We start from the raw sequence: 24,220 nt of genomic DNA on the forward strand, positions 1-24,220 counted from the left end.
AAGTTGTTTTTTGAAATATATTTTCCAACATTTCTAAAAACCTGTGTTTTTCTTTGTCATTATGGGGTATTGTGTGTAGGTTGATGAGGGAGAAAAACAATTGAATCAATTTTAGAATAAGGCTGTAACGTAACAAAATGTAGAAAAAGTCAAGGAATAATACTTTTCAAAAGTCTGAATACCATTCAAAAGTTTGGTGTCACTTAGAAATGTCTTTGTTTTTGAAAGAAAAGCAAATTGTTTGTCCATTAAAATAACATCAAATTGATCAGAAATACAGTGTGGACATTGTTAATGTTGTAAATGACTATTGTATACATACATATTTAATGACTATATATATATATATATACAGTTGAAGTCAGAAGTTTACATACACTTAGGTTGGAGTCATTAAAACTCGTTTTTCAACCTCTCCACAAATTTCTTGGTAACAAACTATAGTTTTGGCAAGTCAGTTAGGACATTTACTTTGTGTATGACACAAGTAGTTTTTCCAACAATTGTTTACAGACAGATTATTTCACTTATCAAAATTCCAGTGGGTCAGAAGTTTACATACACTAAGATGACTGTGCCTTTAAACAGCTTGGAAAATTCCAGAAAAGGATGTCATGGCTTTAGAAGTGTCACGTCCTGACCATAGTAAGTTGTTATTTTCTATGGTAGAGTAGGTCAGGGCGTGACGGGGGGGTTTTCTAGTTTACGTTTTCTATGTTGTTATGTTCTAGTTTTGTATGTCTATGTTGGGTTGTTCTAGTTTTGTATTTCTATGTTGGGCTGTGTTTGGGATGATTTTCAATTAGAGGCAGCTGGTCATCGTTGTCTCTAATTGGAGGTCATATTTAAGGTGGTGTTTGTCCCACCTGGGTTTGTGGGAGATTAATTTTGAGTAGTGTATGTTTCATCCCTGCGTCATGGTTTGTTGTTTTTGTTAGTTCAGTTTATTGATTGTGTATTGCATAGTTTCACAGTATAAATAAAATGTGGAACGACAGACACGCTGCACTTTGGTCCGCTCATTCCTACGACAACCGTGACAGAATCTCCCACCACCAAAGGACCAAGCAGTGTGATCAGCAGGACAAATGGACTTGGGAGGAGATATTGGACGGGAAAGGACCCTGGAGGCAGGCTGGGGAGTATCGCCGTCCTAAAGAGGAAATCGAGGCAGCAAGAGCGCAGCGGCGATACTACTAGGCACTATACCAACCACGAGGCAAGTGCGAGAGGCAGCCCCCAATTTTTTTTTTGGGGGGGGGCAGATGGGGAGATTGGCAGAGTCAGGTTGGAGACCTGTGCCAACTCCCCGTGCTTACCGTGGGGAGTGAGTGAAGAAGCAAGCACCGTGTTATGCGGTGATGCACACTGTGTCGCCAGTGCGTATTCACAGTCCGGTGCGATCTGTGCCCGCGCCCTGCATTTGCCGATTCAGGTTGAGCATTCAGCCAGGAAGGGTGGTGCCAGCTCAGCTCTCCTGGTCTCCAGTTCACCTTCTCGGTCCAGGATATCCTGTGCCAGAGCTGCGCACTGTGTCGCCAGTGCGTATTCACAGCCCAGTTTGTCCTGTGCCAGCTCCCCGCGTTTGCCGGGCAAAAGTAAGCATCCAGCCAGGACGGGTTGTGCCAGCTATACACTCGAGACCTCCAGTGCGCCTCCACGGCCCAGTATATCCTGTGCCTGCCCCACGTACCCGGCCTCCAGTGAGTCTATCCAGCCTGGTACGCCCTGTGCCTGCTCCACGCACTTGCCCTGAGGTGCGTGTTACCAGTCTGGCGCCACCATTGCCAGCCCCCCGTGTCAGGCCTCCAGTGCGCCTGCCCAGTCCAGAGCTTCCGGCGACAGTTCCAAGTCCAGAGCTTCCGGCGACAGTTCCCAGTCCAGAGCTTCCGGCGACAGTTCCCAGTCCAGAGCTTCCGGCGACAGTTCCCAGTCCAGAGCTTCCGGCGACAGTTCCCAGTCCAGAGCTTCCGGCGACGTTCTGCAGTCCGGAACCTGCTGAGATGGCCTGCAGTCCGGAACCTCCTGAGACGGCCTACAGTCCGGAACCTCCTGAGACGGCCTACAGTCCGGAACCTCCTGAGACGGCCTACAGTCCGGAACCTCCTGAGACGGCCTACAGTCCGGAACCTCCTGAGACGGCCTACAGTCCGGAACCTCCTGAGACGGCCTACAGTCCGGAACCTCCTGAGACGGCCCACAGTCCGGAGCCTCCAGCGACGTCCTCCAGTCCGGAGTCTTCGGCGACGGTCCGCAGTCCGGAACCTCGGGCGGCGGCCCGCAGCCCGGAACCTCTGGCGGCGGCCCGCAGCCCAGAACCTCTGGCGGCGGCCTGTAGCCCGGAGCCTCCGATGGTGGTCCGCAGTACAGAGCCTCCGGCGATGATCTGCAGAGAAGCAGAGGGTTTAGCGGGCGGAGCGGCGGTTACGCCCCGAACCAGAGCCGCCTCCTCTGCTGGAGGATCCGCTGGATAATAAGGTTCTGTGTACTGCACCAGAGCCGCCATAAACAGTTGTCAACCTCCCTACCCTCCCTTTTTTTTCTTTTGTTGTTTAGTTGCATTCGGAGTCTGCACTTTTGGGGGGGATACTGTCACTTTCTGACCATAGTAAGTTGTTATTTTCTATGGTAGAGTAGGTCAGGGCGTGACAGGTAGGGTTTTCTAGTTTAAGTTTTCTATGTTATGTTCTAGTTTTGTATTTCTATGTTGGGTTGTTCTAGTTTTGTATTTCTATGTTGGGCTGTGTTTGGGATGATCTCCAACTAGAGGCGGCTGGTCATCGTTGTCTCTAATTGGAGGTCATATTTAAGTTGGTGTTTGTCTCACATGGGTTTGTGGGAGATTAATTTTGAGTAGTGTATGTTTCACCTCTGCGTCACGGTTGTTAGTTCAGTTTATTGTTTATGTATCCCATAGTTTCACAGTATAAATAAAATGTGGAACGACACACACGCTGCACACGCTGCACTTTGGTCCTCTCATTCCTACGACAACCGTGACAAGAAGCTTCTGGTACATACATATAGAGTTGAAGTCGGAAGTTTACATACACCTTAGCCAAATTCATTTGAATAAAGTTTTTCACAATTCCTGACATTTAAGCCTTGTAAAAATTCCCTGTTTTAGATCAGTTAGGATCACACCCTCATTTTAAGAATGTGATATGTCAGAATAATAGTAGAGAATGATTTATTTCAGCTTTTATTTCTTTCATCACATTCCCAATGGGTCAGAAGTTTACATACACTCAATTAGTATTTGGAAGCATTGCCTTTAAATTGTTTAACTCGGGTCAAACGTTTCGGGTAGCCTATGGGAAGGTTGTGACCTTCCCATAATAAGTTGGGTGAATTTTGGCCCATTCCTCCTGACAGAGCTGGTGTAACTGAATCAGGTTTGTAGGCCTCCTTGCTCGCACATGCTTTTTCAGTTCTGCCCACAGATTTTCTATAGGATTGAGGTCAGGGCTTTGTGATGGCCACTCCAATACCTTGCCTTTGTTGTCCTTAAGTAATTTTGCCACAACTTTGGAAGTATGCTTAGGATCATTGTCCATTTGGAAAACCCATTTGCAACCAAGCTTTAACAATCCTGACTGATGTATGGAGATGTTGCTTCAATATATCCACATAATTTTCCTACCTCATGATGCCATCTATTTTGTGAAGTGCACCATTCCCTCCTGCAGCATAGTCACAACATGATGCTGCCACCCCCATGCTTCACGGTTGGGATGGTGTTCTTCGGCTTGCAAGCCTCCCCCTTTTTCCTCCAAACATAACAATGATCATTATGGCCAAACAGTTCTATTTTTGTTTCATCAGACCAGAGGACATTTCTCCAAAAAGTACGATCTTTGTCCCCATGTGCAGTTGCAAAGCACAGTCTGGCTTTTTTTATGGTGGTTTTTGAGCAGTGGCTTCTTCCTTGCTGAGAGATCTTTCAGGTTATGTCGATATAGGACTCGTTTTACTGTGGATATAGATACTTTTGTACCGGTTTCCTCCAGCATCTTCACAACGTCCTTTGCTGTTGTTCTGGGATTGATTTGCACTTTTCATACCAAAGTACATTCATCTCTAGGAGACATAACGCGTCTCCTTCCTTAGCGGTATGACGGCTGCGTGGTCCCATGGTGTTTATACTTGCGTACTATTGTTTGTAAAGATGAATGTGGTACCTTCAGGCATTTGGAAATTGCTCCCAAGGATGAACCAAACTTGTGGAGGTCTACAATTTTTTTTCGGAGGTCTCGGTTTATTTCTTTTGATTTTCCCATGATGTCAAGGAAAGAGGCACTGAGTTTGAAGGTAGGCCTTGAAATACATCCACAGGTACACCTCCTATTGACTCAGATGATGTCATTCCGCCTATCAAAAGCTTCTAAAGCCATGACATCATTTTCAGGAATCTTCCAAGCTGTTTAAAAGGCACAGTCAACTTAGTGTACAGTGAGGGGAAAAAAGTATTTGATCCCCTGCTGATTTTGTACGTTTGCCCACTGACAAATAAATGATCAGTCTATAATTTTAATGGTAGGTTTATTTGAACTGTGGGAGACAGAATAACAATAAAAAAATCCAGAAAAACGCATGTCAAAAATGTTATAATTGATTTGCATTTTAATGAGCGAAATAAGTATTTGACCCCCTCTCAATCAGAAAGATTTCTGGCTCCCAGGTGTCTTTTATACAGGTAACGAGCTGAGATTAGGAGCACACTCTTAAAGGGAGTGCTCCTAATCTCAGCTTGTTACCTGTATAAAAGACACCTGTCCACAGAAGCAATCAATCATTCAGATTCCAAACTCTCCACCATGGCCAAGACCAAAGAGCTCTCCAAGGATGTCAGGGACAAAATTGTAGACCTACACAAGGCTGGAATGGGCTACAAGACCATCGCCAAGCAGCTTGGTGAGAAGGTGACAACAGTTGGTGCGATTATTCGCAAATGGAAAAAACTCAAAAGAACTGTCAATCTCTCTCGGCCTGGGGCTCCATGCAAGATCTCACCTCGTGGAGTTGCAATGATCATGAGAACGGTGAGGAATCAGCCCAGAACTACACGGGAGGATCTTGTCAATGATCTCAATGCAGCTGGGACCATAGTCACCAAGAAAACAATTGGTAACACACTACGCCGTGAAGGACTGAAATCCTGCAGCGCCCACAAGGTCCCCCTGCTCAAGAAAGCACATATACATGCCCGTCTGAAGTTTGCCAATGAACATCTGAATGATTCAGAGGACAACTGGGTGAAAGTGTTGTGGTCAGATGAGACCAAAATGGAGCTCTTTGGCATCAACTCAACTCGCTGTGTTTGGAGGAGGAGGAATGCTGCCTATGACCCCAAGAACACCATCCCCACCATCAAACATGGAGGTGCAAACGTTGTGCTTTGGGGGTGTTTTTCTGCTAAGGGGACAGGACAACTTCACCGAATCAAAGGGACGATGGACGGGGCCATGTACCGTCAAATCTTGGGTGAGAACCTCCTTCCCTCAGCCAGGGCATTGAAAATGGGTCGTGGATGGGTATTCCAGTAGGACAATGACCCAAAACACACAGCCAAGGCAACAAAGGAGTGGCTCAAGAAGAAGCACATTAAGGTCCTGGAGTGGCCTAGCCAGTCTCCAGACCTTAATCCCATAGAAAATCTGTGGAGGGAGCTGAAGGTTCGACTTGCCAAACGTCAGTCTCGAAACCTTAATGACTTGAAGAAGATCTGCAAAGAGGAGTGGGACAAAATCCCTCCTGAGATGTGTTCAAACCTGGTGGCCAACTACAAGAAACGTCTGACCTCTGTTATTGCCAACAAGGGTTTTGCCACTAAGTCATGTTTTGCAGAGGGGTCAAATACTTTTTTCCCTCATTAAAATGCAGATCATTTTATAACATTTTTGACATGCGTTTTTCTGGATTTTTTTGTTGTTATTCTGTCTCTCACTGTTAAAATAAACCTACAATTAAAATTATAGACTGATCATTTCTTTGTCAGTGGGCAAACGTACAAAGTCAGCAGGGGATCAAATACTTTTTTCCCTCACTGTATGTAAACTTCTGACCCATTGGAATTGTGTTACAGTGAATTATAAGTGAAATAATCTGTCTGTAAATTTTTTTTGAAAAATTACTTGTGTCATGCACTAGGTAGATGTCCTAACCGACTTGCCAAATCTATAGTTTGTTAACAAGAAGTTTGTGGAGTGTTTGAAAAATGAGTTTTAATGTCTCCAACCTAAGTGTATGTAAACTTCCAATTTCAACTGTATATACTGTATATATACACATATATACACGCTACCATTCAAAAGTTTGGGGTCACTTAGAAATGCCCTTGTTTTTGAAAGACTAGTTGAGTATCTGGAGCATCAGCATTTGTGGGTTCGATTACAGGCTCAAAATGTCCAGAACAAAGAACTTTCTTCTGAAACTTGTCAGTCTATTCTTGTTCTGAGAAATTAAGGCTATTTCATGCGAGAAATTGCCTAGAAACTGAAGATCTTGTACAATGCTGTATACTACTCCCTTCACAGAACAGCGCAAACTGGCTCTAACCAGAATAGAAAGAGGAGTGGGAGGCCCCGGTGCACAACTGAGCAAGTGGACAAGTACATTAGAGTGTCTAGTTTGAGACGCCTCACAAAGTCCTCAACTGGAGCTTCATGAAATAGTACCCGCAAAACACCAATCTCAACGTCAACAGGTGACTCTGGGATGCTGGCCTTCTAGGCAGAGTTCCTCTGTATGCACGCACGCACGCACGCACGCACGCACGCACACACAGCATACTACCCTGCATCCCACTGCTGTCTTGCTTCTGAAGGAAGCAGAGTTGACCCTGGTCATTCCCTGGATGGGAGACCAGATGCTGCTCGAAGTGGTGTTGGATGGCCAGTAGGAAGCACCCTTTCCTCTGGTCTAAAAAAATATCCCAATCCCCCAGGGCAGTGATTGGGGACATTGCCCTGTGTAGTGTGGCGTTTTTCAGATGGGACGTTCACAAAAGATCCCATGGCACTTATCGTAAGAGTAGGGGTGTTAATCCCAGTGTCCTGGCTAAAATCCCAATCTTGCTCTCATACCATCATGGTTACCTAATCATCCCCAGCTTACAATTGGCTCATTCATCCCCCTCTTCTCCCCTGTAACTATTCCCCAGGTCGTTGCTGTAAATGAGAATGTGTTCTCAGTCAACTTAACTGGTAAAATAAGGGTAAAAATATATATTTTTTATCAAACTGGGTTAGTTTACATCTTCAATCGCATGTTATAGCGTCACCATGTGGCCAATTGACATGGCATTGCTTGAGAGGGTATGGCCCATGGGACTTTACCATCACGCCAAGTTGCACCCTCCTAGGCCTTACCATTTCACAAGAATTTGCATGTCCTTGACTGAAGATGTGTAATAATAATGAATGTCAACAAATACAATAGGGTTTCACCCAGCTTCGCTGCTTGAACCCAAAAATCTAGAGTCAATTTCTGCGCCCCCGTGGATATCTAATTAACATAATAAACAAATCCCCATTCTGATCTGTCTGTTTCAACTAGAGATATGAGTTTTTGCATGGGCTGCATCTCAGTCACCGCATTTGCCAATGTCGGCATTCCACATCTGCTGTGGAAGGTGGCAGAGCTACAGTGCTGTTTGTTAGAGCAGAAGACATCACAAATATCTTTCTTCTCACCAAAACGTCTGTAGCGTCCAAAATGTTTTGGGCTACAAACTAATATGTTTTACTCAACGACCCCCACAAGTGTCACGGGACTCGTCTGATGGTATCCCGGTGCCGTGTGAATGTGGCATTTCTATGTCAAAGGTATACGCATAATTACATGGTGATTTTTATTTTTTATTTTTTGCTTCACTTCAAAGCATATTTAGTTTTGATTTATTTTTGGACTATCTGTTTTTCTATGTATGAATCTGTTATTCATTGCGTTTGTAGGGGCTAACAGTAGTAACGCCAAATTCATGAAATATTTATTTCTCCAGTATGTTGTCTGAGAGAGCAATAGTCTTTAGAACTTGTATTAATCATTGTCCTGTTAATGGTAGAAGAACAGTTTCTAATTACACTAGAATGATGCAACTATAGTGGGTTTTAGGTCTAGAAAGGGACTCACAGAAAAGATCAAGAAGACATTGTGAGATTTGTAAATGATGATGCTCAGAATCACCCGGTAAAGGATGATTGCCACCACAAACATCAGCACTACGGATACCTGTGAGAGACAAAAATGCATCAAAAATAAAGTTAGGACTTTTCGGGGATTGTTGATTAATGTAATTCATTAGTCATTAATTCATGTCATCATAAGTTGACTTCCTATCTCACATGTCATCAGGGATGGGCAACTCTAATCCTGGAGGGCCAGAGTGTGTGCAGACTTTTGTTTAAGCCCAACACACCTTATTATACTAATCAAGTGCTTGCTAATTACTTGCTAGTCACGTGTGCTAGTGCTGGGCTAGAACAAAAATGTGCACCCTTGTGCGACCCCAAGGTAGGATTAAAGAACATTGTCCTGCAGCACGTTACCATGATCATAATGACCATGCCGCCGGTCAGGGTGCGGTTGAAGCGGCGTCGCTTTGGGAAGTAAGGCTCCTCTGCACCAGTCACAGGATTCCGCAGGGTCATAGGCGCTGTGGCAGTGAACTCTGGCCTTGGGCGCTCCTGGGTCACAAAGGGTTAAACGGGAACAACATCCAAAATCTGTCATTCCTTATTGCTCCATGACAGAAAATCTGAAATTGTGCATCTTAGAAATAGTTTTCACATACAAACTTGACATGCCTGAACTTAGGATCGATTGGGCTTTCCAAAATAATATAATCACTGTGATCATACTGTACTGTACTGTACCTCAGTTTCCTGAAACTCTGAACAGTCCCATCGGTGGGCCAGCACTGCACTGGTGCGCTTCCAGTATTCCAGGAAAGTGACAGCCCATAGAGCCATGAAAATACTGAAGAATACCGTTCCCCCATTGTCAAATAACAGCCCTGCCTGTGAAGAGAGGATGGCCATACAGTATGTAGTAAAACGGCATGGGCAGTGGGCACACAACGTATTCACACCTCTTGACTTTCTCCACATTTTGTTTTTACAAAGTGGGATTCAAATGGATTTAATTCTCTTTTGTCAACAATCTACACAAAATAAAGTGGAAGAACAATTCTAACATTTATGAAAAATAAAACACTAATATAGCTTGATTCGATAAGTATTGAACCCCCTGAGTCAATACATGTTAGAATCACCTTTGGCAGCGATTACAGCTGTGAGTCTTTCTGGGTAAGTCTCTAAGAGCTTTGCACACCTGTATGTCCCAGTTTTACTTCAGTGCCTTATTGCATTCAGGATGCATGTTTTGGAGTATTTTTTATTTTGTACAGGCTTCCTTCTTTTTACTCTGTCAATGAGGTTAGTATTATGGTGTTACATTCGTCGATGGAAGGATTGGACCAGTAGGTAGGCATACATATTCAATTTATTAAATGAACACCGAAAACAAAACATATACAAATGAAAATGTAACGTTTAGTAGGGCATACAGCACAGTACCAAAAACAAGATCCCACAAACTAAGGTGGGAAAAAAGGCTGCCTAAGTATGATCCCCAATCAGAGACAACGATAGACAGCTGCCTCTGATTGGGAACCATACCCGGCCAACAAAGAAGTAGAAAAACTAGAATGCCCACCCAAATCACACCCTGACCTAACCAAATAGAAAAATAAAAAGGCTCTCTAAGGTCAGGGCGTGACATATGAAGTAACTACAATGTTGTTGTTCCATTCTCAGTTTTCTCCTATCACAGTCATTAAACTCTGTAACTGTTTTAAAGTCACCATTGGCCTCATGGTGAAATCCCTGAGCGGTTTCATTCCTCTCTAGAAACTGAGTTAGGAAGGACACCTGTATCTTTGTAGTGACTGGGCGTATTGACACACCATTCACCATAATTCATAATTTCACCATGCTCAAATGGATATTCAATGTCAATATACCAATAGGTGCCCTTCTTTGCAGGGCATTGGAAAACCTCCCTGGTCTTTGTGGTTGAATCTGTGTTTGAAATGCACTGCTCGACTGAGGGACCTTACTGAGGATTGTGTGGGGTAGTCTTTCAAAAATCATGTTAACACTATTATTGCATACCGAATGAGCCAATGCAACTGCAATTATATGACATGTTAAGCAAATTTTTATTCTTGAATGTACTTAGGCTGGCCCTAAAAAAAGGGGTTGAATACTTATTGACTCAAGATAAGTATTCAAGACATTTTAGCTTTCCATTTATATTCATTTCTAAAAACATAATTCCACTTTGGCATTATGGGGTATTGTGTGTAAGCCAGTGACAGAAATATCTTAATTTAATCCATTTTAAATTCAGGCTGTAACACATAAAAATGTAGAAAAAGTCAAGTGGTGTGAATAATTTCTGAGGACACTGTACACTAAAACACATACAGTAAGTACAATCAATCATGCCATCACACATGCATGTGAACACACACACACACACACACACACACACACACACACACACACACACACACACACACACACACACACACACACACACACACACACACACACACACACACACACACACACACACACACACACACCTTGAAGGTGGTACAGATGCTGGATAGGTTCCAGTAGGAGCAGATTTTGCACAGAGGACACATGACAAATTCATCCTTGCTCTCACAGATCTCCCGCCTATGGGACAGAGAATAGACATTCAGAAAACCCTGTTTGAACACACACCTGAGCAGAGTTCAACTATTAGTTCTTACACTTGTTAAGGTGTGGAAACAAAAACAGAATGTTCACAACCCTGGTGGAACCCTCAACACGGATTATGGTGGGCGAGGCTTAAGAAGAGGAGCGACATGCTTGGTTGAAGTCGTCCTCTGTCATACTCACGCTGGCGCATCAGTGACCATCAGCCAGATCCCAAACAGAAAGACCAGTGTTCCGACCACAGCTGCTGGGAGCAGCCAGCCTGTGTAGAACCCTACATGGAGGTAAGAGAGAGAGTAAGCAAAAGAAGAGTAATTTCATTATGTCTTGTGATGTGTGATGTGGGTTATTTGATGTGACGTAAGTCTTGGGATGATATTTTTGCCAAGGAGCTTGTTCTTTGTTGTCTAGCAAATTTGCAAATGTCTCTTTATGGGATATTTAAGCTTACTATTATATTCTAAGCAGCAGGTTGACGTTTATTGGGATGCGTCTTGTCCTGGTGGCAGAACTGAGCAATTTCCCCTAGATGTGCTCTGCCTTGTCAAAATTGGCTATATTGTAAAAATTCATGAAAACCAAAATTTGTTTTTTGGTCTTAATTTAAGGTTAGCGTTAGGCATTAAGGTTAGCAGTGTAATTAAGGTTAGGGTTGACTACAGCATTACCCCAAAAATTGAGGAGGCAGGTGGCAGCGTGAGGAGGCAAGGAACTGGTCTGTCTGCCCAATATAAAGGATCAAAACTGGCAGAGGAACAAAAATAGCATAAATAGGAATTAATACCAGTTTAATTTGAGGACCAGGATGTTGACAGCTGTGCCATACTGATTGCAAAATATCTGGGAAGAGATTTTTCATGTACCAATACCATGGCACAGGTTGTATAAGATTATATATAAAACGACGCAAGATGTTGAATATTTGGGCATACAATCATCGCAGCTCTGCAGATTTTGTTGTGAGGATTCAGAATCAATACAATTTGTTCTGGTATTGCCCTCAGGTAGCTTGTTTCTGGTCTCAGCAAAACATGAATGTAAAATTGACCCTAGAAATAGCATTGTTGGGAGATCTGGAGAGACCTGTTCAGTCAATTATTAATATATTACTACTCTTTGTAAAAGTATTTATCTTCTACTCACAATCTGTAGATTCTATTCGATTTGATCGATTCAAATTGTATGCTAAATATTACAGAATAGTTTAAAGATATATGGTGCGTATAAATCTAAAGTGGGTAGCCAGCAGAGATAGGTCTCAGATGGTTGAGGGACAGCTCTCGGGGAACTGTGGGAGGATCTTGGATGGTTGGTGGCCTGGCGGTTGGGAGCTTGGGCCGGTGGCCTATAGGTTGCTGGTTCGGATCTCCATTATGACTTGGTGGGAGATCTGTCGACGTGCCCATGGGCAGGGTGTTTGACCCTGGTTGCTCCTGTGGGTTGCTCCTGTGGGTTGCTCTGAATGGGAGTCTCTTAGATTACTGAATATAATGTAAATGTTGAGCGGCTTCACTGCAGGTACGTTTATATGTTTGTTTAAATGTATGTTTAAATTATTATTAAATGTATGTTTAAATCATTATTATTTTAATTAGGTTTAGGGTTAGGATTAAAGTATGATTTTATGACTTTGTGGCTGTGCCTGCTAATGACCACTCTACAGAGCTGCCTCCAGTACATGAGTCATCCAAAAAAATGCTAACCCGCTTCTAAGACGAGTACTCCTCCAAAAGCCAAACTTTCTACTTCAAGCCAACAAAACCCTGCCAGTGAGAATGCTTACCCAGCCAGGCAAAGTACAGCGCTATCTTCTCTCCATAGTACTCTCGGATGTGATCCAGTGGCTGGTAATTCTTCCAGCTGGCCCAGCGAGCCCAATACTGGTGGAGGATCTGCCTCATGCTCAAGGACTGAGGGTCCACTGCCTCCCCCTCTGGCATCTGAAATGGACCCTGCAGGAACATCGTAGGACAGAGTCAGACGGTGGATAACTATTCAGGTTTTGGGGTTACAGTCAGAGTCAAAGGTACCATGCCCTTTGTTACTTGACATTCAGTGACATGAGACATCACAACATTTATGTCCCGTTTATGACAATATTATGACATGAATTTCAAATACAGTGTTACCGAAGGATATTCATTGTATACAATCACAAGTTGCAATTTATTTTATACAGATATAATCCAAAAACATAGATTTTGGTCATCAGAGCCCCCTCAAAAACATTAGGGGCATGACTCCTCTGGTTACAGTCAAGATGAAAGTTTGATTTAACATTACAGGGTAAGATTTATAAGATTAGTGAGATTTAGAGTTATGTTTATCAGAAGATTCCTGGGTATGGGCGTACAGTAATGAAATCATACTCACACACTCACTCACACACACACACACACACACACACACACACACACACACACACACACACACACACACACACACACACACACACACACACACACATACACACACACACCACACACACATACATACATACATACATACATACATACATACATACATACAGTACCAGTCAAAAGTTTGGACACAAGTACTAATTCAAGGGTTTTTCTTTCTACATTGTAGAATAGTAGTGAAGACATCAAAACAATGAAATAACACATATGGAATCAAGTAGTAAACAAAAAAGTGTTAAACAAATCAAACAAATATTTTAGATTCTTCAAAGTAGCCACCCTTTGCCTTGATGACAGCTTTGCACACTCTTGGAATTCTCTCAACCAGATTCATGAGGTAGTCACCTGGAATGCATTTCAATTAACAGGTGTGCCTTTGTTAAAAGTTAATTTGTGGAATTTCTGTCCTTCTTAATGCGTTTGAGCCAATCAATTGTTTTGTGACATGGTAGGGGTGGTATACAGAAGATATCCCTATTTGTTAAAAGACCAAGTCCATATTATGGCAAGAACAGCTCAAATAAGAGAAACGACAGTCCATCATTACTTTAAGACATGAAGGTCAGTTAATCCGGAAAACGTCTAGAACTTTGAAAGTTTCTTCAAGTGCAGTCGCAAAAACCATTAAGCGCTATGATGAAACTGGCTGTCATGAGGACCAACACAGGAAAGGAAGACCCAGAGTCACCTCTGCTGCAGAGGATAAGTTCATCAGAGTTACCAGCCTCAGAAATTGCAGCCCAAATAAATGCTTCACAGAGTTCAAGTAACAGACACATCTCAACATCAACTGTTCAGAGGAGACTGTGTGAATCAGGCTCTCATGATTTGCTGCAAAGAAACCACTACTAAAGGACACCAATGATAAGAAGACACTTGCTTGGGCCAAGAAACACGAGCAATGGACATTACACCGGTGGAAATCTGTCCTTTGGTTCCAATCACCGTGTCTTTGTGAGATGCAGAGTAGGTGAACGGATGATCTCCGCATGTGTGGTTCCCACTGTGAAGCATGGAGGAGGAGGTGTGATATGTGGGGGTTGTAATGGATATTTTTATCAATAATGAGGAGGGACAAGGTCAATCACTAATCAGATTATAAACTTTAATAATTTATTGATAAGGAAGCTGGTCACAATACCCACACAAAAATTAATAGAGTGAGAGCCTAATGATTCTGAGTTGGGCCTTGCCATATATATATACCTTGTTACATTTTCTTAATCAACCACAACTGTCTCAATGTGTCGAACTAACCGATAGTCTTCTGTGTTCTCGTACCAAGAACTGTTTGCTCTTAGAATAGAGGATAATGAGAGACTTGTTCGGAACAAAGATATCTCATTCCGAATACGCAAGTTTCAGACTTACAGGGGGTGGGAGTAAGAACACGAGATGTGCACAGCCGTGGTGGATTTAGATATAGAGTTAGGTGACAACAGCATCTTACATAACACAACCAGAGTAACAGGATTGTACATGACTATCATTCTTTTTTTTACACCTTTATTTTACTAGGCAGGCCAGTTAAGAACAAATTCTTATTTTACAATGACGGCCGTGATACAGCCCGGGATCGAACCAGGGTCTGTAGTGACGTCTCTAGCACTGAGATGTAGTGCCTTAGACTGCTGCGCCACTCGGGAGCCCTTAAAGTAATGATGGACTGTCGTTTCTCTTTGCTTATTTGAGCTGTTCTTGCCATAATCTTCTGTATACCACCCCTACCTTGTCAAAAACACAATTGATTTGCTCAAACGCATTGAGAAGGAAAGAAATTCCACAAAGTAACAGGTGTGCCTTTCTTAAAAGTTGATTGAAATGCATTCCAGGTGACTACCTCATGAAGCTGGTTGAGAGAATTCCAAGAGTGTGCAAAGCTGTCAAGGCAAAGGGTGGATACTTTGAACAATCTCAAATATATTTTGATTTGTTTAATACTTTTTTGGTTACTACATGATTCCATGTGTCATTTCATAGTATGTAGAAAGTCAATGCAGAAAATAGTAAAAAGAAGGAATGAGTATGTGTGTCCAAACTTTTGACTGATACTGTACATACAGTGCCTTCAGAAAGTGTTCAGACCCCTTGACTTTTTCCAAATTTTTCCAAATTTTGTTACGTTACAGCCTTCTTCTAAAATGTATTAAATCGTTTTTTTCCCTCAATTTAAACACAATACCCCATAATGACAAATCAGAAACAGGTTTTTAGATTTTTTTGCTAATTTATTCAAAATAAAAAAACTGAAGTATTCAGACCCTTTACTCAGTACTTTGTTGAAGCACCTTTGGAAGCGATTATAGGCTCGAGTCTTCTTGAGTATGATGCTACAAGCTTGGCACACCTGTATTTGGGGAGTTTCTCCCATTCTTCTCTGCAGATCCTCTCAAGCTCAGTCAAGTTGGATGGGGAGCATTGCTGCACAGCTTTGTTCAGGTCTCTTCAGAAATGTTTGATTGGATTCAAGTCCGGGCTCTGGCTGGGCCACTCAAGGACATTCAGAAACTTGTCCCGAAGCCACTCCTGCGGTGTCTTGGTGTCACGGTTGTCGTAGTGTTGAGACCAAGACGCAGCAGGAATATGTACACTCATCTTCTTTTATTTATGTGAAGAAGGAAAAACACCAAAAACGTATACAAAACACAAAACGAACTTGACAGTCTTGTCAGGCACACATAGCTAAACAAGAACAATCTCCCACAAAATACTAACACAAACACATACCTATTTATAGGACCCTCAATCAGAGGCAACTAGAAAACACCTGCGTCCAATTGAGAGTCCAACCCCCAATTAACTAAACATAGAGATACAAAATAACTAGACTAAACATAGAAGTACATTAACATAGAACAGTGCCCAAAACCCAGAATAATAAATCAAACACCCAACTACTAACACAACCAGCCCAAACCACATAAAACAAATAACCCCTGCCACGTCCTGACCAAACTACCATAACAAATAACCCCTTTTACTGGTCAGGACATGACACTTGGCTGTGTGCTTAGGGTCATTGTCCTGTTGGAAGGTTGAACCTTCACCCGAGTCTGAGGTTCTGAGCACTCTGGAGCAGGTTTTCATCAAGGATCTCTCTGTACTTTGCTCTGTTCATCGATCCTGACTCCCCACAGCATGATGCTGCCACCACAATGCTTCACCGTTGGGATGGTGCTAGGTTTCCTCCAGAAGTGACGCTTGACATTCAGGCCAAAGAGTTCAATCTTGGTTTCATCAGACCAGAGAATCTTGTTTCTCATGGCCTGAGTCTTTAGATGCATTTTGGCAAACTCCAAACGGATCTGTAATTTGCCTTTTACTGAGGACTGGCTTCCATCTGGCCACTCTACCATAAAGGTCTGATTGATGGGGTGCTGCAGAAATGGTTGTCCTTCTAGAAGGTTCTCCCATCTCCACAGTGGAACTCTGGCGCTTTGTCATTGTGACCATCGGGTTCTTGGTCCCCTTCCTGACCAAGGCCCTTCTCCCCCGATTCCTCAGTTTGGCCAGGTGGCCAGCTCTAGGAAGAGTCTTGGTGGTTCCAAAAGTCTTCCATTTAAGAATGATTGAGGTCACTGTGTTCTTGGGGACCTCTAATGCAGCAGACATTTTTTGATACCCTTCCCCAGACTTGTTTTGGTACTCTTCCCTAAAAACTAGGGATGCACAATATATCGGTAAGCATATCAGAATCTGACAATATTAGCTAAAAATGCCAACATCGGCATCGGCCCGATGTCGAGTTTAACGCCGATGTGCTAAACCCATGTCAAAGCTGACGTGCATACCTACATAACGTAGGTAGATGACGTAATGACGCCACAAAAAATGTAGACCTATACAGTGGGGGAAAAAAGTATTTGATCCCCTGCTGATTTTGTACATTTGCCCACTTACAAAGAAATTATCAGTCTATAATTTTAATGGTAGGTTTATTTGAACAATGAGAGACAGAATAACAACAAAAAAATCCCTAAAAAACGCATGTCAAAAATGTTATAAAATTATTTCCATTTTAATGAGGGAATAAGTATTTGACCCCTCTGCAAAACATGACTTAGTACTTGGTGGCAAAACCCTTGTTGGCAATCACAGAGGTCAGACGTTTCTTGTACACATCTCAGGAGGGATTTTGTCCGACTCCTCTTTGCAGATCTTCTCCAAGTCATTAAGGTTTCGAGGCTGACGTTTGGCAACTCGAACCTTCAGCTCCCTCCACAGATTTTCTATGGGATTAAGGTCTGGAGACTGGCTAGGCCACTCCAGGACCTTAATGTGCATCTTCTTGAGCCACTCCTTTGTTGCCTTGGCTGTGTGTTTTGGGTCATTGTCATGCTGGAATACCCATCCACGACCCATTTTCAATGCCCTGGCTGAGGGAAGGAGGTTCTCACCCAAGATATGACAGTACATGGCCCCGTCAAATGATGCGGTGAAGTTGTCCTGTCCCCTTAGCAGAAAAACACCCCCAAAGCATAATGTTTCCACGTCCATGTTTGACGGTGGAGATGATGTTCTTGGGGTCATAGGCAGCATTCCTCCTCCTCCAAACACGGCAAGTTGAGTTGATGCCAAAGAGCTCCATTTTGGTCTCATCTAACCACAACACTTTCACCAGTTGTCCTCTGAATCATTCAGATGTTCATTGGCAAACTTCAGACGAGAATGTATATGTATTCTTGAGCAGGGGGACCTTGCGGGCGCTGCAGGATTTCAGTCCTTCAAGGCGTAGTGTTACCAATTGTTTTCTTGGTGACAATGGTCCCAGCTGCCTTGAGATCATTGGCAAGATCCTCCCGTGCAGTTCTGGGCTGATTCCTCACCGTTCTCATGATCATTGCAACCCCACGAGGTGGGATCTTGCATGGAGCCCCAGGCTGAGGGAGATTGACAGTTCTTTTGTGTTTCTTCCATTTGCGAATAATCGCACCAACTGTTGTCACCTTCTCACCAAGCTGCTTGGCGATGGTCTTGTTGCCCATTCCAGCCTTGTGTAGGTCTACAATCTTGTCCCTGACATCCTTGGAGAGCTCTTTGGTCTTGGCCATGGTGGAGAGTTTGGAATCTGATTGATTGATTGCTTCTGTGGACATGTGTCTTTTTTATAGGTAACAAGCTGCGGTTAGAAGCACTCCCTTTAAGAGTGTGCTCCTAATCTCGTTACCTGTATAAAAGACACCTGGGAGCCAGAAATCTTTCTGATTGAGAGGGGGTCAAATACTTATTTCCCTCATTAAAATGCAAATCAATTTATAACATTTTTGACATGCATTTATCTGGATATTTTTGTTATTCTGTCTCTCACTGTTCAAATAAACCTACCATTCAAATTATAGACTGATCCTTTCTTTATCAGTGGGCAAACGCACAAAATCAGTAGGGGATCAAATACTTTTTTCCCCCACTGTAGGTTTTGATTATGTTTTACTGGTAATGGCGACACACATACATGCCAACAAAATAACTGTTTGGTCAGTGTGTGTGTGTGTGTTTCAACTATTTAACTGTACTAGAAAGCTTAAAAGGCCACTAAAATTTGAAATATCGGTTATCGGTGTAGTTTTTTTTGGCAAGAAAAATATTGGATATCGGTATCGGCCCAAAATGTCATATCGGTATATCCCTACTAAAAACCTATTTTTGCTTTGTCTTTATGGGGTATTGTGTGTAGATTGCTGAGTATTTAAAAAAACTAAATGTGGAAAAATCAAGGTGTCTAAATACTTTCCGAAGGCATACATACATACATACAGTTGAAGTCGGATGTTTACATACACCTTAGCCAAATACATTTAAACTCAGTTTTTCACAATTCCTGACATTTAATCCCATTAACATTCCCTGTCTTAGGTCAGTTAGGATCACCACTTCATTTTAAGAATGTGAAATGTCAGAATAATAGTAGAGAGAATGATTTATTTCAGCTTTGACTTCTTTCATCACATTGGTATTCTTCAGCTTGCAAGCCTCCCCCTTTTTCTTTTAATGACTCCAACCTAAGTGTATGTAAACTTCCGAATTCAACTGTACATACATACATACATACATACATACATATATACATACATACATACATACATACATACATTATATATACATAACATACATTATATACACATAACATATGGTATGTCTATGGAGGACACTAACCTCATGCAGGGGGTATGCAGCAGAGAAGGCATTTTCGCTGAGCAGCCTTTCGATTCCCACCTCTCCTCTTTTTAATGCCCCATAAGGTGTCCGTGCTAAAATCTCATACAGCTAGGTCAGACAAAGGAATGTGTTGTACTGTCAAAGTGAGGAAGTCTATTATTCTACTACTGTAGTGTCAAATATATCAGATGTGTTTATCACATGTTCATTATGACCTCTTCGTATGGTGGTTTGACAATTACATTTCCTTGCATTAATCTAATAGACAGTCATCCAAATGAAGCCATGGTTGAGTGGTAACGCACCGGAGACCGGTGTTCTATCCCTGAGTCCACCCTTCCCACTGTTTCTTCCACCTGCCGTTATCCCCTTCTGATATGCATGATGTCTCAATAAAGTGTAAAAAACACCCCCAAAATATATTTCTTTAAATAGGATTATTGACCTTAAATAGGGACTGTTTAAACCTAGAAGGATCTGACTAGTAAATCAGGGTAGTGTTCACTGGGCACCAAATGGAAGAAAACAGACGGAAACAGGGAGGGACTAACAATAATTGTCAAATTTCATTTTCAATTCCAAAATGCTTTGAAATGGTTTCCGTTGCCTGCCTTAATGAACTCAACCCTGAGCTCAGATAGAGAGTTACCTGAAGAGTAGAAAGATCCACATTTGTGTGACAGAATCTGCACGGCTGTGTTTCCTTGAAATACCATATTGGTGACGCTTTTACTGCAAGATACTGATCCAATTTGAAGAATCAAGTTGAAATGGCAAACTCACTACTTGGTGTCTTTGGGTAGTCTTGAAGAACGTCTCCTTATTCTCACTGCCCAGAAACCTGTAGACACAGCCAGGTGGTCATACATAGTATGTACAGTATATGGCAGGCTTTGATGTTAAATATTGGATATACTCGTCTGTTGCCTAGATTCCACCTCTCTGTAGCAACACCTGCAACTCAAACACAACGCTGTGTTTTTATTTACCATGTATTTGACACCATTTAAGTCTGAATGTACACATCATGCCTTTTCACCTTCAGGTTAAACAGCATGGCCTGAGGGAATAATACTTTATAGAAGGTGTTTTCTTTGTACAAAACCAGTAAACTGGTTTTAAAACTGGACAAGTGTCTTGCTGGGAAAATCTAAACTGGTCATATTATTTAACTGTTTCAGGAAGATGTTTAGTTGTGGAAATACAAATAATTTAGTGTGGCTTGAATGACAGCAGCTGCTAAGCTGGATTTTAACGTACCTTTCCAGTTTGTTGGTGCGAAACAGGCAGGTGTAATAGTCCGGGGGCATGCTGGGCACGTCTTGGCTCATGAGGTTTGGGATTTTTGTTTTCTCTAGCATCCTCTCTGACCAGTTGTAGTTTGGTGTGGTTACCATCTGAGGAATATGCAGCACCATTATCTACTTGTGTCCCATTTGTTTAATTTTGTGAACATGTGAGATTAATCACCCTAAAGCAAGAGTGACCAACCCTGCTCCTGGAGAGCTACTGGGTATAAAGGCTGTTCAGTAGTTCTCCAGAATGAGGGTTGACTAGTGAATTGAAATTCAGTTAATGAACTCAACATTTCTATGTGGATTTTTTCAATTGATTCATTTCATTTCAATTCACTTTGTGAATTGACTGAATTGAAAGTTGAATTGACCCTAATACCAAAGGTCTACATCTCTTGACATGTGACAGGAGAGTAGAAACATAAGAACTGAGTCAACTGACTAACTGACCTGCAGAGGGACCCGGAGACTGATCTCCTCAGCGTAGTAGCAAAGGACACTCCAGGGGGCGCTCAGGAGCACATAGGAGATTTTCTTCTTAGCTTGAAGAACTTCCCGCTAGCAGAGAGGCAAACAGGAAAACAGAAATCACTGACTATGCATGTTGATAAACTGGATACAGCAATGATTTAATTCCACTGATGCTGGATGATAAAACTATTATAATGTAATAAAAAATGTAAAATGTTTCACACTTTTTACGTTGTTGGCATAATACAATTATATGTGGTAGCTTGTTGATTCAAGCACCCAGTAGAAAGGGCTAAGTAAATGACTTGGAAGACAAGCTCTCTGGAAGCCGTGTAAATATTGATAATGTCTTTCTCTTTCCTGGTGAATCCTGGAGTGTGCAACTCACATAGGAACCATGACTGGTATGGGAGCAGTTGTTTATGATGGGTGATGTGTAATTTATTGGGGCAGGAGTTTTTCCAGATTACATGACCTGATCAGGAATAACTCTGGGCCCTGGTTATAGGCTATAACTAGGGCTCAGAGTTTTTCCTAGTCTGGGCACAAAACTCAGGGCTCTAGTAAATGTAAACGACCCTGTCCCTTAGCCCTCGCTCACCATCTCCTGGTCGATGCCGGCTGCTTGAAGTCTGGACAGGAAGTCTTCCCTCCACTTCCTGTGTGAGTCTTGGGTGGCGTGACTTGACTTGTCTTTCTCTGATGCGCCATCCTTCAACACAGCTAAACTCTCCTCCCAAACTAACACAAAGTCTGTGGGACCCAGGTGTATACATGGTATTAACATGTGCAGATATATAAAATGAACATTGTAATTACCAATAAGGCTTAGGCTCTGCTCAGCAAACTTATATTCTCCATAGGCTCTGCTCAGTATCTTTCTCTGAAGCACCATCCTTCAACACAGCCAAATTCTCCTCCTAAATTAAACACAAATTCTGTGGGACCCAGGTATATACGTCATATAAACATGTGCATACCGTACATATACCCCTTCATGCAGTGTACAATTAGCATTGTAATTACCAATCGGCTTAGGCTCGGCTCAACAAACATTCAATCCATTTGTTGAAAGATTTTCAAGCAAGTATATTAATATTTGCACACAAAAATATGCACATTCAATTGTCAGCGGTGTGTTTACATCAAGCTGGCTTGTTGCGAATGCAAAGCTGTTCATAATGACGCAGTTCACATGAAAAGCACTTTGTTGTATACATTTTCATTTACCGAATGAAAAACAGAAGGTATATGTGTTTCCATCCCATATTTAACTGTTGATAGTTTTGCCACAAAAAGTGTTGCAACAAACAGTAAATGTGGCCATTATGCTCTTTGCACATATGCTCTAGCCAACAGCTCGCAGATACAGTCTAGAGGGTACATGAGGATGTTATAGGAGCGAGATCATTTCTATTTGTCCATAAAAATGGCAGCCAAGCACTGATCATCATCTCACCAGAATACAATATTTATAGGAAATTAGCATCAAGCTCATCACTGTGCACTCTCACCACCATGTGAAGTTCTAAATAAATGATTAGATCTGTAGCCTAATAAAACTGTGCATGCTTTTCCAAGTCTCAGTGGGCGTAGTGAGCACACAACATATTGTTATTCTGTCAACAACTGCATACAGTTGATGGTTATTCCATCAACAATTGTACCAAAACATGGTTTACACTGCCATTTGTCGCATGATATAAAAAAATACTAGTCACATGACTCAGACGACAAAATAACAGTCAGATGATATCAGCTGGTAGCATATTGTTTTTATAATTGCCACCTGTAATAGTCTGTTGTATAGTGTCACACCCTGATCTGTTTCACCTGTCTTTGTGCTTGTCTCCACCCCCTTCCAGGTGTCGCCAATCTTCCCCATTATCCCCAGTGTATTTATACCTGTGTTCTCGGTTTGTCTGTTGCCAGTTCGTTTTGTTTTGTGAAACCTACCAGTGGTTTCCCCTTGCACCTGTCTATTCTTGTTTTCCCGGTTTTGACCATTCTGCCTACGATCCTGCCTGCCGTTCTGTACCTTGCCACACCACACTGGATTATTGACCCTTGCCTGCTCTGACACTGAGCCTGCCTGCCGTTCTATACCTTGCCACACCACACTGGATTATTGACCCTTGCCTGCTCTGACACTGAGACTGCCTGCAGTTCTGGATCTTTTGCACCCTATCTGGATTACTGACCTCTGCCGTCCCTTGTACTAGTAATAAACTTTTGTTACTTCGACACTTTCTGCATCTGGGTCTTACCTGAAACGTGATAGTATAGCAATGCTAAGTTAAAATGTGTGCTCTGTCGTTTGTTGAGTTGTCCCAGCAAGTCAACAAAGATTTAGGTAAACACAAGGATCTCTAAAAAGGAATATGTGTGATTAATCTCTTCTGTCCAATGGTGTAAAGTACTTAATAAAAAATCATTTAAAGTGCTACTTAAGTAGTTTTGGGGGGTATCTGTACTTTATTATTGATATTTTTGACAATATTTACTTTTACTCCACTACACTCCTGAATAAAATATGTACTTTTTACTCCCATACAGTTCCCCTGACACCTACTCTTTAGATTTAGAATGCTCAGGCAGTACAGAAAAATGGTCCCATTCACACACCTATCAATATAACAAGTTGTAATTCTTACTTCTTCTGATCTGGTGGACTCACTAAATGTAAATACTGCATTTGTAAATTATTTGTTTTTAAACTGTGCTGTCTGCTTTGCTTAATATATGGGAATTTGATGTACAGAATTTACTTTAACTCAAGTATGACAATTGAGTACTTTTTCCACCCCTGTACTTAAGTAAATGCAAAACCAGATATTTTTGTACTTTTACTCAAGTAGTATTTTACTGGGTGACTTTTACATGAATCATTTTCTATTAAGGTATCTTTTTCTTTTACTCAAGTAAGACAATTTAGTACTTTTTACACCACTGCTTCTGTCCCTGACCATCATGATTTAAACTTATACTCTCTAACCTTGTTATTTATTGAAATATGTTACCTAATTATTTTGTAGACATTAGTTCAGTGGCTGGTTGACAAATTGTATAGAAATGATGCAATTGATGATTAGAATTGAACCATCGC

General features: G+C 42.0%; 1 protein-coding gene across 1 annotated transcript in view; it reads right to left on the reverse strand.

The window, feature by feature from the left end:
• Positions 1-24,220, reverse strand: part of ano7 (anoctamin 7) — a 78,337-nt gene that overhangs the window by 42,943 nt on the left and 11,174 nt on the right. Inside the window, exons 4-14 of the mRNA XM_045703345.2 lie at positions 21,716-21,867; positions 21,094-21,201; positions 20,609-20,745; positions 20,132-20,189; positions 19,346-19,456; positions 12,556-12,724; positions 10,956-11,046; positions 10,652-10,748; positions 8,877-9,020; positions 8,550-8,687; positions 8,134-8,232 (exon numbers count right to left, since the gene is read on the reverse strand). Of these exons, the coding sequence (XP_045559301.2) occupies positions 8,134-8,232; positions 8,550-8,687; positions 8,877-9,020; positions 10,652-10,748; positions 10,956-11,046; positions 12,556-12,724; positions 19,346-19,456; positions 20,132-20,189; positions 20,609-20,745; positions 21,094-21,201; positions 21,716-21,867 (1,304 nt within the window). The remainder of the gene's footprint in view (positions 1-8,133; positions 8,233-8,549; positions 8,688-8,876; positions 9,021-10,651; positions 10,749-10,955; positions 11,047-12,555; positions 12,725-19,345; positions 19,457-20,131; positions 20,190-20,608; positions 20,746-21,093; positions 21,202-21,715; positions 21,868-24,220) is intronic.

This window comes from Salmo salar, chromosome 20, assembly GCF_965601325.2.
Source record: "Salmo salar chromosome 20, fSalSal1, whole genome shotgun sequence".
NCBI lineage: Eukaryota > Metazoa > Chordata > Actinopteri > Salmoniformes > Salmonidae > Salmo > Salmo salar.